Source organism: Protopterus annectens, chromosome 7.part0 (genome assembly GCF_019279795.1).
Source record: "Protopterus annectens isolate FY-2018-M chromosome 7.part0, PAN1.0, whole genome shotgun sequence".
In the NCBI taxonomy this organism is placed as follows: Eukaryota; Metazoa; Chordata; order Ceratodontiformes; family Protopteridae; genus Protopterus; species Protopterus annectens.
In genome coordinates, this window is record NC_056739.1 from 1,661,351,913 (window position 1) to 1,661,369,092 (window position 17,180).

General features: G+C 33.7%; 1 protein-coding gene across 2 annotated transcripts in view; it reads left to right on the forward strand.

Moving 5' to 3' along the window:
- SLC38A3 (solute carrier family 38 member 3) overlaps positions 1-17,180 on the forward strand; it is a 1,194,467-nt gene that overhangs the window by 1,033,306 nt on the left and 143,981 nt on the right. For both annotated transcript variants that reach the window (XM_044078187.1, XM_044078188.1), the window contains one exon: positions 619-743. In XM_044078187.1, coding sequence (XP_043934122.1) covers positions 619-743 — 125 coding nt within the window. The remainder of the gene's footprint in view (positions 1-618; positions 744-17,180) is intronic.

Below are 17,180 nucleotides of genomic sequence, written 5' to 3' on the forward strand. Positions count from 1 at the left end.
CATTTTCCAGTTAGATTATTGACTGGGGTACCTTCTGTGCAGAGTCTGTATATTTCCTTCATGTTCACAAAGGTTTCATCCCTCATTCCTAAGAAATGCAATAGGTGGACTGGACACTCTAAATTGGCCAGTAGTAGGAATGTGAGTACCAGTGTGTGGTATGGAAGAATAGCCATGGCAGGGCTAGCCACATGGTGGTGTGAACCATGAGTGTAGATGATTGTCACTGTTGAACTGACCCTATAAGCAAAAACAATGAAAAAAGTGGGTTATTGATAGATGGATGGATGGATGGATGGATGGATGGATGGATGGATGGATGGATCTTCACACCATAAGCAAGAAATGTTTTAATGAGCATGTGGCTTGTCTTGGTGTCTATATCATTCTTCTGTTTTATTACTTTAATAATATATTGAATATTCACTAAGGTATACTGGTGACAGATTACCATTTCTATCAGTGCTAACTCAAGATTCATTTTGTATCAGTCATGACAGTCTGATGGACATAAGATGTGATAAGGCTGGGCAAATAATATAAGCAAACAACTTAATACATTTGAAGTATTTACAAGTTTCATTAACTGATGATTTATATTTTCTTTTTTGTTCACAGGTAAAGTTGAACCAGAACTGCTTCACACATATAGCAAAGTCGACCCCTTTGATGTCTTGATTCTGTGTGTACGAGTTGCAGTGCTCATTGCAGTGACCTTAACGGTGCCCATTGTCCTCTTCCCTGTAAGTCTTACTGTGCTCCATAATGACAAATCAGTTTATGCATTTGATGGTCTTGTTATAAATTGGCAGTAGAACAATATATGCAAAAAGAAGGCATGGCCAAGGTTTTTTCTCTGCTTTAAGTCATTCATTAGCCCTTAGAAACGTAATAAGGGAAGTAAAGGGACTAGGATTCATCTAATGCCATAGAGGCCCGAGCTGATAATTAAACAGAGTATTATCACAATCACTGGGAATATTTTACTACTGTTACTATAAGTCTGTTTGTGTTTTATTTAATTTCTCTTAATACAATTTAACTTAGTCTCAGTAAATCACAAATATTAACATGAAAGAACTATATGACAAATGCCTAGCTGGCTGATATGTCTAGTCTACATGGTAGACATAAAATGTTTACAAAAGGGGAACAAAAGCCTAATGGGAATTTTTTCAAGCCATTACTGTAGAAATTATCTCCAGTTAAGACTGCTGATAATTTACTGCCAGACTGAATAATCTGATTGTGCTTTGTGTAATGAATGTTTTACTAGCAAAAAATAAAAAAAAATAAAAAATCATTAGGCTAAAGATTCACGGACTGTAAGCAGACTTAAGCCTTTTTATTATCAGTGTTTTGAACATACTACTGTTTTGCATATTTTTAAGTTTAGTTTCCCAGTACCTTATCATAATCTGTGTTTTGAAAGCTTTTCTTAGTGTATCTCCAGAATTTTTATATTGGCTTATATGTATTTTCCTTCTGAGCTTTTGTGTGTTTGTATGTATATACACATAAGCGTGTGTGTGTGTGTGTGTGTGTGTGTGTGTGTGTGTGTGTGTGTGTGTGTGTGTGTGCGTCTGTATGTATTTGTATGTGGGTCTGTAAGTGTATATAAACCGCAGCAATGTATTTTTGGGGTGTTCTACAAACGGTCATGTTCTAGGCACTCGAAGACTACTTTTTGAAGCCAGGGACTTGATTGTCTTGAAGCACATGTAGGCTGCCATGCTCAAACTCAAATATGCCACAGCTTACTAAACTCTTTATTCAAATTCAAACAAGGTAAGTGCAGTAGTTGTGGTCAGTGAGTGTAGATTAGTGCAATGGTCAGGAAGGGAGTTTTAGGTTTAGGGAGGGGTTTTAAGTTTATGAAGCAGGAAGGGAGCTTTAGAGTTAAATAAAAAGAGAGTCTTCAGGTTAGCATGAATTGGATTTTAGATTTAGGGAATAGGAAGGCAGTTTAAGGGTTAGGGAAAAATAAGGGGGGTTTAGGGGTGAAGAGCATAAAAGGTATTTCTAGGTAAGAGTTACGGTTCTGGTAGAAGTATACAGTTTTATAGGATAGTGTGCTGGATGAGCTAAGTAGTTATGGGAGTTCAAGTCACTGTAAGTTAGAGCACTTTCAAGATGGTGTGAGGTCGAGCACTATCAAAACACTTTAGGTTAGTGTGAGTTAGAGCACTTGCCTTTACCAGCAAGAAGCAGCAAGAGTGTCGAGAAAAATAGCATGAGAGCACTTGACATAAGCAAGATTTTTCTACATATGTTGCAGATGTAAATGTTTTATGTAGTAAACACATTTGGAAAATGTGCATGAATTTTTGTGGAGGCAATAATGTTTCATGGTTTTCCTAGTCACTATTCTTTTTTAAGAACTGTATTTATTTATGAAATATTGAATTGGGATTATACGTGAAGACATTTGGCTTGGCTATTTTGTAATAGTTTTTGCAATAAAAAAAACTCATTAAAATAATTACAACTTTCTGATTTTTAAAGTGATCTGTCACATGGTATTGAAATGTAGTGACTTGGGTCAACTGAAAACTAATCAAATTTCAAAGCGAACCAGAACCTTTTAGCATGAATTTGTTTATAATAGTCTAAAATGTTTGATGATCATTTAAAAAGGAAAACAAGTAAATTCACAGTTTGTAACACAATTAAAAATATATAAATTCATACATTAATAGATAAAGAAAGGAAGCCAAATGGCTATTAAAACGTCCAGTGACTTCATTTTGTGACCCCCCCTCAAATGAACAGAATACTTGTGTCTTGCCCGTTATACATTTTGAACAAAAGTAATATGACAACACAAGTGTAAGGAAATCTAACTACTAAATAGAAAAAGGAGTGGTGAGGTAGCTGAAGAAAACACATTGTAGGGTCAAAAACAAACTAAATCACACTAGTATAGTATTGTAAGACTCAAACCAAAAACAAAACCACACTAGCAATGAGATGAAAGAAAAACTATAATAACAACTTAGTGTCAAACACTTTTAATACACTTTCGTAAACAGACTTCTTCAGAATAAAAACACAGTCACACACAGCTTTAAAAAATACAATAAATCACCAATTGATTCAACAATTAAAACAATTAAATCAGCAATTAAGTCACAATCAACTTATTAACTATTAACAATCAACTTATTAACTATTAGTGGTAACATATATTTACATAAAATCCAAATAATGCCTAAAGCCCTATAAAATGGAACTCTTTCAAAAAGCAATTAATTTTTAATTTTTAATCTCTTTTCTGTTAAAACACATTTCACATTAATACTTTTGCTTAATCCTGGAAGTTGGTCTGCCCTTAATATGATTTGCCACTTAGTTCCAATAGTTTCCAATTTCTTTTTGTAATTCTCTTCTCTCAAATCAAGTGGAATGTTCAATAGAAAATAAAAATGTTTTGTATTTGTCACAAGTTGGAGAATGTTTAAATATGGCATTATATTATCTTTAACTTTTATACTATACAGATGTTCCTCAATTTGTTTTTCTAAACAGCATATTGTCATATTTATATGAAAAATTTGACACCCTGAACACATAGCAATGTATATTAAAGCTGTTAGATTTACAATTATATCTCTCCTTTAAATAAATTGTTAAATCAATGGCCTCAATATAAATATATTTGCTAATGTAAATATACCTACAAACTTTGCACATTCCACAATTATGTATTCCTACATCCTTATCAGTTTTAGGCATCCTAACTTAAGTGTCCTGTTTCTCTAACATTGTTTTGAAACATGTCTTCCAATAGTAGACAAAATTAGGTTCCTTAGTTATGCCATTTCACAATTAGCTTGCAAAATCTTCCAATTTCTCAACAAAATCTCTCTAATCGTTAAACTGTCTGTAGACATATCTAACATAAAAACTGGACCTATATTACCTGTACCCCATTTATTTTTTTCAATACTACCAATCTCCTCTTTCAAAAATGATATAAAAGCAGTCTCCTTCTTATCATAAATTTCTAGAGCCACTTTCTTAGCATAAATGTCAAAAGCCACTTTATATAAAAAATCATTACTATAACCCCTTTCTTTAACATCTCAATAATAGTAACTACTTCCCTAAGAAAATCGTCTTCTATCATGGTCATTCTCGATGCATGAACATTGTAGGGTCAGATAATTACTCCTACCTCTCTGATTCTCAGCAAAATAACCATGATCTACTGTATATGTGTATGAGTATGTACGTGCGCGCGTATGTGTGTGTAGGCCGATGTGAACATTCCATGCAGTTTTAGTACAATTACATAATACTTGGCTATTTGTGCTTTTTTATGTTTTCTTTATTATGTTAATTGAATGATATGATATGAACATTTCTGTTTAACTATTAGTATAATACTGTACGATCACTGCGTATGTAATGTTTCTATACTGCTGTTGCTAAATGACCTGGATCATGGCTGAAAAAGGTGTTTGAATTAGCCATCATACACAGTTAAACTGAATACATATATAATTTGTTACAGCTGTAAGAGCTAACAATTTTCTGGTGTCTGATTTCTGTGCGAGATCATGTTACATTATGGTCTTTGCCCTTATCCCACTACTTTATGACTTTGGAGTTGGTATATATAACTAGTAGGGGCTGTGGAGATTAATGGGGGACTTGCCAACCCTGGAAAAAAGTTATGTTTTCTCTCGCACAGTCTTTTTAGATTCAAACTGAAATGATCACTCTTAGCAATGATGTTAGCAATGAAAGTAGGAATGAGGTTTAGTCAGTGACTGGGAGGCAATTTGCCATTTTTTTCAGGGTTAAACAGTGGTGTTGATACCCAAGAAGATGGTTAAAGAACCACCAGATTTTATTGAGGTTGTTTCCGTGATTATATTCAATTTAAAATATAATGGCATTTGTTTGCTATTTATAAGGCACACAAACCTGAAATCATATTTTTTTCTAAATTTTCACAAACATATTTTAATATCTTGAAAACTATGCAACCTCGACATATATTGTTAAAACCTTTTTGTTAAGCAGTCATACAATTTCATATAACAACAAGAAATTCCTCCTTGTGTGCATGTTTATTGAGCTGTTTACAGAAATATGAAAACATGTGTAATAGTATAGTTAGCAGTTCAGATAATACTGGATATATCTCTGGTTGTACAACTTACAATGACATATCAAAGATAGTTTTCTTCAACAGCATCTAAGGTTTCATCTAATATCATGTAACAGTTTGTAAATCACTTTTTTTTAAGTATTAAGTACATATAAAATATTGCCTATTTTCATAATTATTAACAAACAACTAGCAGTATTTCCAGTATAGTGTGATATAAACCAACATTCTCAGTGAATTGTCTTTTCTCCCACAATGGTATTTGATACCATGCACCTCAATAAAATGTAGGACTCTCAGTTATGAACATATGAACATAAATATGAATATATGTTTATTATTGTATGAGAATAGGAGATGAACATAATGCCCTGGCTAAACATTTTAAGGCTAGGGGCAACACACACAAATTTAGTTTTTTTGTTTTACAGACTGTTAATAGTACCCCAAGGGGAGGTGATTTAGAAACTCATACTTTAGAATTAGAGACTAGGTGGATCATTAGATGTAAGGCTGACCATCCCCCTGGTCTCAATGATAAAGTCAGCCTGTATCAGTTTTTTAAGAAAAAGGAGAATAGGTAGAACCTTGAAGTATTGAGCTTCAAGGTCCCTATTAATTTTTAGTAATGTTTTTTAATGATGTTCTTGTAAATGAAAACTTTTAGGTAATTAGTGTGTTAGATGTGTACATTAGTTGGATTTTATTTGTTTTATTTTTCATTGTTTATTGATATGAATTTGAGTGTTTTGTGAGCAGAAATTTTTTCATTTTCAACAGATCTGCTGATGTTATTTCAAGAAGCATTAAAATGCGGTGATATGATATAGCAAAATAGTAGTTTGGCACCATCTTGTGGGATAACAATAAATTACATCGTAATGCACATAACATCAAAATTCATTTGAATGAATGAATTGATATAAATTTTTATTATGTTCAGTTTAATATATATTTTACATGTATGTTTTATTGCACTTTATTTAATACTGCATATTTCTTATGCACTATGTATAATATGCATTTAAGAAAGTAATAGGTATTATATTAGCGGAACACCCTGTGATGAGTTCCATTAATTGTTTGATTGACTAATTATACGCATTATATATGGGCTGTGTTTTTAGAGTAGTTTGTACAGTCTGAAGAAGCCCTTCTGGGTGAAAGCGCTAACTGGAGTTAATAAAGGACGTTCTGGTTTACGAAGATTTTGACTGGTTGGATATATCACTTGGTTCTGCTGGTATCTTTTGACTCTCGCTGATGTGAATTTGAATTTTTTAGCAAGCTGACACGTTCCTGCATATGACTGTTTTGCTGACATTATTTAGTTTGATTACAGGAATGTTGCTTCTCTGTTGGGACTTTATTTCTGCTTGGATTAATACTGGATATATCTCTGGTTGTACAACTTACAATGACATATCAAAGATAGTTTTCTTCAACAGCATCTAAAGTTTCATCTAATATCATGTAACAGTTTGTAAATCACTTTTTTTTGAAGTATTAAGTACATATAAAATATTGCCTATTTTCATAATTATTAACAAACAACTAGCAGTATTTCCAGTATAGTGTGATATAAACCAACATTCTCAGTGAATTGTCTTTTCTCCCACAATGGTATTTGATACCATGCACCTCAATAAAATGTAGGACTCTCAGTTATGAACATATGAACATAAATATGAATATATGTAAAATATGTGACAAACAAAGATGAATTTCTCCACTACAGGGCATCTTAGATTAACAATCTTGGTCTCATTTTGTTAATAACCCCTTGCCCTCTCTAATATTGCCTATTATTAGCTGGCTTGCCATTTAGTTGAAGAAGGCAGACAACCAAAAGTTCTGTATGTCATAAGGAGTTAGGGTTGACAGTGAAAGTATGCAAAAAAGAGTTATAGGTTTGAGCAAGTTAAGCACCATACTATGTCCTATATTAATATATATATATATATATATATATATATATATATATATATATATATATATATATATATAAACCATTCACACACTTTACATGGATATGTACCAGTGGAAAATTTCAAATTCTGCCTAACCTTGCATTTATTGTGCAATTTTCTTTTAAACAAATTTGGACATGTATCAATAACATTAATCAAGTCTCTGTTACGCAAAATAATCTTCTAATTACTTGAAATAACATTTTTGATCCCAATTGTGTCCACACTAATTGGGAGAGGAAATGTTCTCACAGGACATCACTATTACTTATGGGCACTCTATTGGGGGGGGGGGGGAAGCTTCTTTTAAAGTAAGTTTAAATTTGTAAAGTCTTCCTAAATTATTTTAAACAATATTATCTCACGTATTTGGTAAATACCCATGTTGTAAAAATAGCTGTCTCATAATTTCAACTTCTGTGTAATAAATGGCATCATTACTAACTAAACGACTTAATCTAATAAATTGTCTACATAATGCATTCCATTTCATAAATACTGCCTGTTGGCTATCAAAATGTAAATAATTATTTACAAATGTCTTTTTTCTATAAAAAATTACAGTGAAAATACTTATAAGTAACATCCATTGTTATTTCCAAATCTAAGCAAAAGTACTCTGTTTCGAAAGTCACTCAAAGTAAACCTTAAAAATTCAGGTGTCTCATTTAACTCAGCTAAAATATTTAAAATTTATCAATACTATTTCTCCATATGAAAACCAAATCATCAATGTAACATTCATAAGACATCATATGCTACTAAAACCAATGTGCTAGCACTTGTGTGAGAGAAGGCAGTGAGGACTGCATTAAAATGTTCATTTTAGGTATATAGAAATGCCTATTCTGAGGCAATCCTTTTCCATATTAAAGTAAGGGCAGAATTCATAGTCACTTGCGCAAATGCAATATGGGTATTCTTGATGCATATAACTGAGAATAGCAAAGGTGTGATGCATAGAGGCCATTTTTGCTAATGCATAAGGTCTAAAAAATAATGAGATGCAAATGAGAAGTGTTGTAAAGTGTAGTATGCTAATGAAGCAATTCATAGTCTGACATCCCTGCTGTAGATGCATCCTTTACTAAAAGCAATGCTAAAAGTTGTAATCTGCAAACTCGTTTGTCCAAGTATACACAAGCACTTCCCTAATATACAAGTGAATTATTTACCCCAGCAACATCTTCACCAGTTTTTAATAAGTATGCAAAAGCACTAAAATAACAAAATAAAATATTTTACCCAGTGATCACTTCAAAACTCTGACCGTGTACAAACAAGCACTTCCCTGACACACAAATTAATTTTCTACTCCAGTGACCCTTTCAGTAACATCTCCTAGTATGTGCAATCACTAAAATAAAATTTCACTCAAGCAACCCCTTCATTGACATGTCCAGGTACGCACAAGCACTAAAACAAGCATTTCAACCAAGCAGGCCTTTCAGTAATGTGAACAGGTATGCACAAGCACTAAAATGAGTATTTCACTAAAGCAACTGTTTCAGTAACATGTCTAGGTATGCATAACCACTGAAAGAATCATTTCATCCAAATGTCCAGGTATGCCGAAGCACCTTGTCAGCTCCGTACTTGACTAAAAAATGGCTGCTTTCTAGTGTAATTTCAGGGTGATTTACACACTTTGAATGCAAATGATTTCATTATAGATTCATGTCTATAAATTTAACTCATGTGTATACATCTAAACCCCCTTAACAGTGTAGGAGCAGTCCCCCCATCGGTTCTGGGTGAATCACATTAACATTTCCATTAGGAGAGCATATTCAGAAAAAAGTCCTTCGCATTTCTATTTTTATCCTGTGAGTTTGGCATTAGCATAACCATGTAGTGGATCACATCTATGAGCATGTGAAGGCCCTGAACTATGAATACCTCTCTTAACTACATCAAAATTTGTATATGGAGTTGTAAATGTCTTCTGGCTTTGTCTAAATACATACTAGGAGTATTGCATATTAATAATGTATATTATTTTCTCAAATACTTTTGTGAACAGGTGTACAGTGGAAACAGGTTGATAATACTGCAGAATGATATGTGATATGATTTTAGTTACTGAAATAATTAGTCCATGTTCAAATTATTTTTAGTACAGTACTTGTAGTTAGGGAGAGGTTTGCAACATGGCCTAGAAGTTTGGTTATTATGGATGTTGACATAAAAGAGAAAGCATTGCTGGAGTAAGTCTGGATTACAGCTTGATTTTTCTCAAATTTCCAAAGAGCTCCCTAACTTTTCTGGAGGATTACCTTAAAAGTGGAATATAGGGAAAGTGCCATCTTGGTTTGATGCATTTGATTCAGGATTAATTGGTGTATATGGTGAAGGAGCAATGGGTGTGTGAGCTTTCGTAATGATTTTTTAAAACTTTCCAAGAAGACAACATTCAGATAACTTCAGAAATTCAGAAAATTGGAAGAGTAGGCTATATCTAATTAACAAACCACAACACAACAACTAAAATAAACCAAAATAATAAATCATGTGGTGTCCTAAAAATGGCTTTTATTGCAATAACAGCTAATCACTTTTGTCTTCTAATATTAAGACTTCATTAGACAATGTGATTAATAGTTTAACCAGAATTTATACAGTCCTAGCAATCACATGATCACAATACATTTCCCATTTAAAGAAACAATGTACCAATGTAATTCCTTTATAAATGCATTGATAAATATTGTAAAATTTGATATACCACCTGTCATATTGCACGTGTAACCTAATTCTATAATAATAATATCAAAAGTCATCTATGATTTAAAATAATATATTGATAACACTATCATAGTAGTCATGAAAACAACCCTCTTACTATAATAAAAACCTGAAGAAATTGCCAGGTATTTAACCTCTTACTTGCGGCCTGAGTATTGAGAGTCTTGGTAAAGCAGCCAAATCTGCAAAAGCACTTATATTTCATAAGCTTTGAACATTAACAAACTATTAATTGTTATAATGTCATTTAACCCAGGTGTACTGAAGCGTTTAAAGATATATGCCACCATAATTCTCACTGCTCGAGGAAAATACCCCGTGGACCACCTCAGGGACTACGTTCAACTTTCTCTAATATAGTAAATGAAAAACATTGATTTATATTGCCCTTAATATACTTATACAGAGCATTGGTTAATTTTTCTTTTTTATTTAATAATTGTGCTTGTAGATACATTCTGTTAATTTGCCTCTGTTTTACCAATTTAAAATCCATTGCATAATTTATATATTGCAATATAAACTACACCATATTTCAGTTGAATTGAACAGTGATTTTGAAGCTTTTGTTTCCAGTCCTGTAGTATCCCCTGTACTTATACACTTGCACTGATTACAAGCTCCACATTTAATCATTTTACCTAGGGGCATGAGCTCAATTTAGTGCTTACTATTCTGTCATTTGGGCAAGTTGCCAGTTTTTAAATAAAATATTAGTAATACTTTGGCTATCGACAGAAAAAGTAGTAACAAATGCATGGCTAATCTGGTCACTGTTTTTTTTATATTATTATTGCCATTATTACATATTCTCATCTGAGTACATAACCAGGAACTTGGTGCTGTATCATTAACCCTATATCTCTCTAATCATAGGATCATAGAATATTACTAGGCTATCAACCCTGGGGTCATTTATGCATAAGCATTTCTTTCCAATGTAATACCATAGAAATGCTAGTAAATACCCAAGATTCCATTTAGTGATGACTTCCCATGTCCAGGAGGGTTGTGGGCATTATCCCCAGTAAGAATTTAAGGTGCCCCATCTACTCATCCAGGTTCCTCTTGAACTGGGTCATAGAGGTGCCCTGTTTCACATGAATTGGAAGGTTGTTCCAAAGACATGGCAGTCACTGGGAGACAAATCTGTCCCCCCAGCAAATCCTATTTAAATGGCATGCCATATTTAGGTCCATGGAATGGGTATTCTTAGTCCTGTTTGATTTATGGATATGCAGCAATTCATTAGGTTTGGGTCTTGGGTTGCTCTGCAGGCCAGGCATAAGTCTCACCTAAAAAGTCTATACAATATGGTGTATAGTGGCAGGGATGTTTTGTTGGTCTGTATAAGGCACATGCTGGAGCCCCTTGATCATCTTTGCTAGAAACCTCTGAGGTCTCTCTGCTGCAGGTGCTCAGTATGGTACAAGCCAATTGGGGCATTATACTCAATTATGAGGCAGATAACTCCAGAGTATAGAGGGAGTTATAACTTATTTTGCTCTTGAGGTGATACCTTTACTAATCAAGTGTGCTATGTAGAAAGCTCTCCTTACTACAGCAGACATGTGGTGGTCGAAGTTAAGGTCACAGTCAACTTGTAATCCCAGGTCACTTACCACTTCATGGGTACTTAGGGTATTGTTGTCGATTTGTTTTTGTGAGATGGTACATATCTTTGCATTCATTTTGAGACCATGACTAATAGATCAGTTGTTGGTCTGTGTGAGACCCGCCTGGAGTACACTGACATCATTTGAGGATTCAGTGATTGCACCTAGTTTGCAGTCATCTCCAAATTGAATATTGCTCAACAATGGAAGATAAATACCTTATTTTCTTTTATTGTCTACTTCCCTTTTTATAGAATTTACCATAACCAAGAGATAAGCCCTATTTATGAACATATTCCACAACAAATCACATCCTTTTATGAACTCAACCTAATCTGACACCATCCTCACTGCCCTTACCACTTGGCCTTTAACTACTGTACATTTTGGATGGTATGGATGGCTACTAGTAAAGTGCAGAAATGAATTTGAATAAGGAGGTTTCTATAAATACATGGTGTTAAACTTCTCTTTATTTTATCTTAGGATAATTTAACATTTAAATATGAAATAGATTTGTGGCCAGTGGCATGAGTGAATTTAATTTAATATAATTTATAGATTCTAGTATTCTATCTAGTTCATCAATCCAAGCTACAAAAATGTTATCCAGAAAACATATGTACATGCTTCATGATGCTTTATAAGGACTATTGGAAACTATATGCATTCTCTAGATTATATTTTTGTAGCATGGATTAATGAAGTTTAACACCATGAGCTGAATGAAGAAATAAGTTGTATCCAATGCTTAATCATAAAAGATGATAAAATAACAGATCAAAATAAAGATGTAAGAAAAATGTTTATGAGAATGCATAGATCATATCTGAAAAAAGTATTTTCTTCACTACCCCCTCAAGAAAGAGGTAGCCAGTACTATACTCCTGTAATGTTCTAATGGGACAAAACTACACAAGCAAATAGAACGTAACAGATTTCAACCCATAATTGTCAGACAAGTATAAACAGCATTCTTCATTACCCTCCCCTGAAAGATAACCACCTGTACATACATGATTTATTGTGAGGGAAGTGAAAAGTGATTACAGTAAAGGTTCTAGCTTGTTACTTCTAGACAGTGCAGTACTCCTATACAAGCTCTGGTGATGCTGCGCCTCCTCCACTGATGTTTGTGTGGAAAGTTAAAGAACCAATGATCCCAATGCCCTCATCCCAATAAAATATATACTGATCTTTGAAGTTTGGGAATAAAGTTAAATAAATAAATACATACATAAAAAATAAGTTAAATAAATAATACCATTGTTCCCAGCCCACCACACAAGCTACAGTGTCACCTCTGAGCAAAGCTGGTTTTAGACTAGATGAGGTTCAGAGCAGAGTTGATGACTAATCCTGAATCAAAATCAATTTATATTGCTTTGGGGTGTGGGGGTACGAGGCTCCTAGAAGCTGCAAAAGTATGGATGATATGTGATACAATTTCTTACTTATTTATTATTTTGACAGATGCCTATTTAAACCAAGCAGATGAAAAGAGTGTCAGTTACTTTTGTCCACCCCACCACCACCATTAGACAATCAGTTATAGTCACTTCTGCGTACATTTTAGAAATCTGATTGGGATAAAAGAGGATGGCCATGTAATGGCTTTCACCTTCACTCCTAATAGTTGCCACATATTAAAGTATTCAAAGTTGCATTACACAAATTGCATTAGACCTACGACTCCATCATGTTACCTCACAGACAGCCCCAGCAAATTTTACTTTGCCTATGCATATCAGATGTCCAGATAAGTAGCCCATTTTGCTTCTCACAAATATACACTAGCCCTGCAAAGCCAGATAGTGACTAACCAAATGACTGTAGCATCAGATACTTTAATCCAGCCAACTTCAAACTCCACCCCACAATTATAGTCAGTTCTGTGAACAATTCAGACATCTGATGACTATGTAATATATATTTTTCACTGGTTCCACAAAAACAGTTTCCACACACTGAATTATTCCAAGCTGTTCCACACAAATCATAACACTAGACTACTGAGCAATCAGTAGGTCCTAGCCATTTTTTTCCACTGATAGTCCCAGCAATCATTGCTACTTTTAAAACAAAAAAAAAAAAACAGGCTAACAAAGCTCTACATCCAACCAAAAATTAATTTGAAAAAATAACTTTATTATGTAAAGCGCTTTTCATCTCCCCTTTTAGAGAGACTTCTTCAGACATTACAGCACAGCACTCTACTGCTTTGTCTGTTTGTATCCCAGATGGCAGATTGCATTTTGTCAAGGTCCTAAAAAGCCTGCTCATCATATTTGCCTACTAACTCATGTATTTGCTTGTTAGTTGTGCAGTGTCTTTTGTAAAATTTATGATTTTATGATTTCCTCGTAAACCACTGAGGATTGCAGTCAACCAATAATGCCTGAAATTAAAGTTTCAGACTTCTTATCATTCAGAAATTGCACGTTGTTAAGAAAACCCTGTGTTCTATGAACTTTTTGAGTAAATTAAAGTAATATTTAAAATTAGTCCTTAATTTTAGTCAAGTAAATTAAAGAAATATTTAAAATTGATTCCTAATTCTAGGCCTTTGTTCTCCCTGAATTATGTCTATTTTTTTCTGGCTTTCCCTAAATCTTCACCAAACAAATAAAATGTATTCCTGATAGTATGTGCTTGATCACTGCTAGCATCTTCATAACATATAATAATAATAATAATAATAATAATAATAATAATAATAATAATAATAAGGGCAATGCTTATCATCACCTCACTGCCAATGGAAACTTCAGCTTCTGTCTTCACATTATGCCAATAATTGAATGTTGTGAGATCTGAGCTCTGCCAGTGGAACAGAGGCCTTATAATGCTCAAGTCTTATGCGACTTGAACAGTCAAGTCGACTGAAGTACCACCCCCCAAGCACCTGTCTCAGATTGGTCGTATATTGTTTTAACAGGCAGGGGTGCCTTATTGATATATTCATTTATTTATTTATTTTGAACTATAAATTACCATGTCTCATTGTTTAAAAAATAAATAAATACATGTGGAAAGAAAAGTATAAGAAGACTAGAGCAGTAAGTGGCTGCATAGATGACGTCTGCATAAGGCTGGCCCTACACACACACACACACACACACACACACACACACACACACACACACACACACACACACAATCAAATGAAAGCAGACATACCCCCAACACTAGCTGTCCAATGAACTGATAGACAGTTACCTGCTATGTGGTCTCTCCCACTGAAATTAATGGATGATTCTTACCTTTTGGCTGTTTTAATTTGTGAATCCATGCAATTGCTAAATTTCCTGACACTTACCTGCTATGTGATCCCTCTCATTCAAAATAATGGGTGAACACAATATTTCAGCCATGTTAATTAATGCAGCTGACTGCATACATTCTTTTCCAGTGGAAAGATATAGTTAATTATCAAATATTCTCTGGAATGACTGGTTAACACTGAGGTAGGCCATGGAGACAAACACCGAGGTAGGCCTTGGAGGCAAACACTGTAGTAGGCCATGGAGACAGCCCACCACAGTGATTCTACAGACTCCATAGAATCACTGCAGTTGGTCTATTTGAGAATTGCAAATGGTTATCACCAGTGAAAAAGCAGCTGCATTAGTGCTTGCTGCTGGCAGTAGCCCTTTCTGAATCCCGTGGTAAGTTTTGAAACTAGGCAACTTAATAATAATAATAATTATTATTTTTATTATTATTATGATTATTATTATTATTATTAGTAGTAGTAGTAGTAGTAGTAGTATTATACAGTTTCCCCAGGTCCATATTAATGTCATAAATAACATTTATTAGGTATCTTACAAGGTATGGCTTGCTGTTACTCTTTTTTTTTTTTTAAATGATATAAACAATTTCCTACATGGCCAAGTTGAGATGTTTTGCATTTATGAACATGTTACCCAGCAAAAGATTTAATTATTCTTAAAGCAGTTTACATCTAAATATGTTAGATGTCTGTGATGTTGTTTAAGGCTTGAGTAATAACTTTTTCAAAGAATGTAAACTCCAAAGCTGTAAAGTAAGACAATACTAAGTCTAAATCCAGTTTTTATTAAGGGACTACTGCTGAGCTGCTGCAAGATTATGGTATTGTAATGGCAACCACACGTCTCACATTGTGTCAAGTAAATAACTGAGCAGCCATGTTGTGCACTTCATACAAATGATTAAAGATCAGTACTGATAAGCCCCTAACTATATGCACTGCAGTAGTTTTCTTTTCTGCTTTGATAAAAGGTATAGCATATACAGACAATTTGCTCACACTAATAATTCTCTCCAAACAAGATGATTTTAAGGTTTAACATGTTAATACAGGTAAAAATACATCAACTCATGGAATACAGTTATTTTCTTTCATTATAGTAGCTACCTCTTACATGTATATCAAAAAATAGAAAAAATCACTTTTGTAATGAAGGTAGAAAGAGATGCTACTTTAGTTGCCATTTATGTATATTTATCATTCTTCTCACTTTCACTTCTCTGATTTGCCTCATGACATCATGTCTGCCTACTAAATTCGTACTGCACCCTCATTCCCATATTCATGTCAATAAATCTGAAACCCTGTCTGTGAAGAACATTTACAGATTAAAAGAGATGCTACTCCGTGCTGTCTGATATCTGTGCTCCTGTTGAGGTTTCCTCCTTGTGCTATATTTCATTGACATGATTTTGTACAAACATGTCATTCTCCATCTGTCACACCGTTCTGCTATACCACAATCCAGTTTTTCAGTCTCACTTCCACACCCAGCCTCTGTAGTTTTCCTTGAAACCCCATTTAACTGAAGAATCCAACAAAGTGTTCCTATAACTTGGTCATGAAATGCGATCATTTTAGAATGATTGCTGTTTCAAGGCTTGGACTGATGCTAGCTGTTGTTTCAGAAACTGTTTCCTGTAAGAAAGCGAACAGCAGTTGTCTCCGAATTCTCCCTATGACATTCACTCCTACTGCTGTTGTCTAACAGGCCACTAGTTCTGTGTCCCTCCTCTCCTGTAAATATTTAGGCAATTCTGCACTCTCAAATCAGTTGTGGAAAATCTATGCAAGAAATATGCCAATAAGCTGATCAGACTTAAACAACTCTATATGCTTTGTCTAGCTGCCGTGTATTTGCTTAAATATGGATGTTGTAGTTGAAGTAAGCACATGCAGCAAAGATAATATGAGGTGCAAAGTTACAAAACAGCAACCAGTGTAACATTATGTTCCATTAAACACATGAACTAACTGCATTGGCAGACCAAGACATTAATACACAAAGCACTGCTGCTCCTTATTAACATCTTTTAACCATAACTCTTCACCTTACCTTAGGAAAAACCCAAGTTAGTTGTAAGGTTTTGGTTAATAAATAACAAAAGCAAAGCATGTTTCCATTTTTTATCTATTCTAGTTTTGGCCAATTGATTTTTTTCAGTAAGTATGTCTTCTAAATGATAGCATCAATCTCTTGTGTTTCAGACTTTGTGCACATTCCTATTTAAACATATATTCATGTATGTGTGCGTCTGTATGTGTCTATATCTATATATATATATATATATATATATATATATATATATATATATATATATATATACACACACACATTGATATATATATATATATATATATATATATATATATATATATATATATATAAAATGTCTATATTATATGAATGAATGTTCATAATATCGAACGCTCTA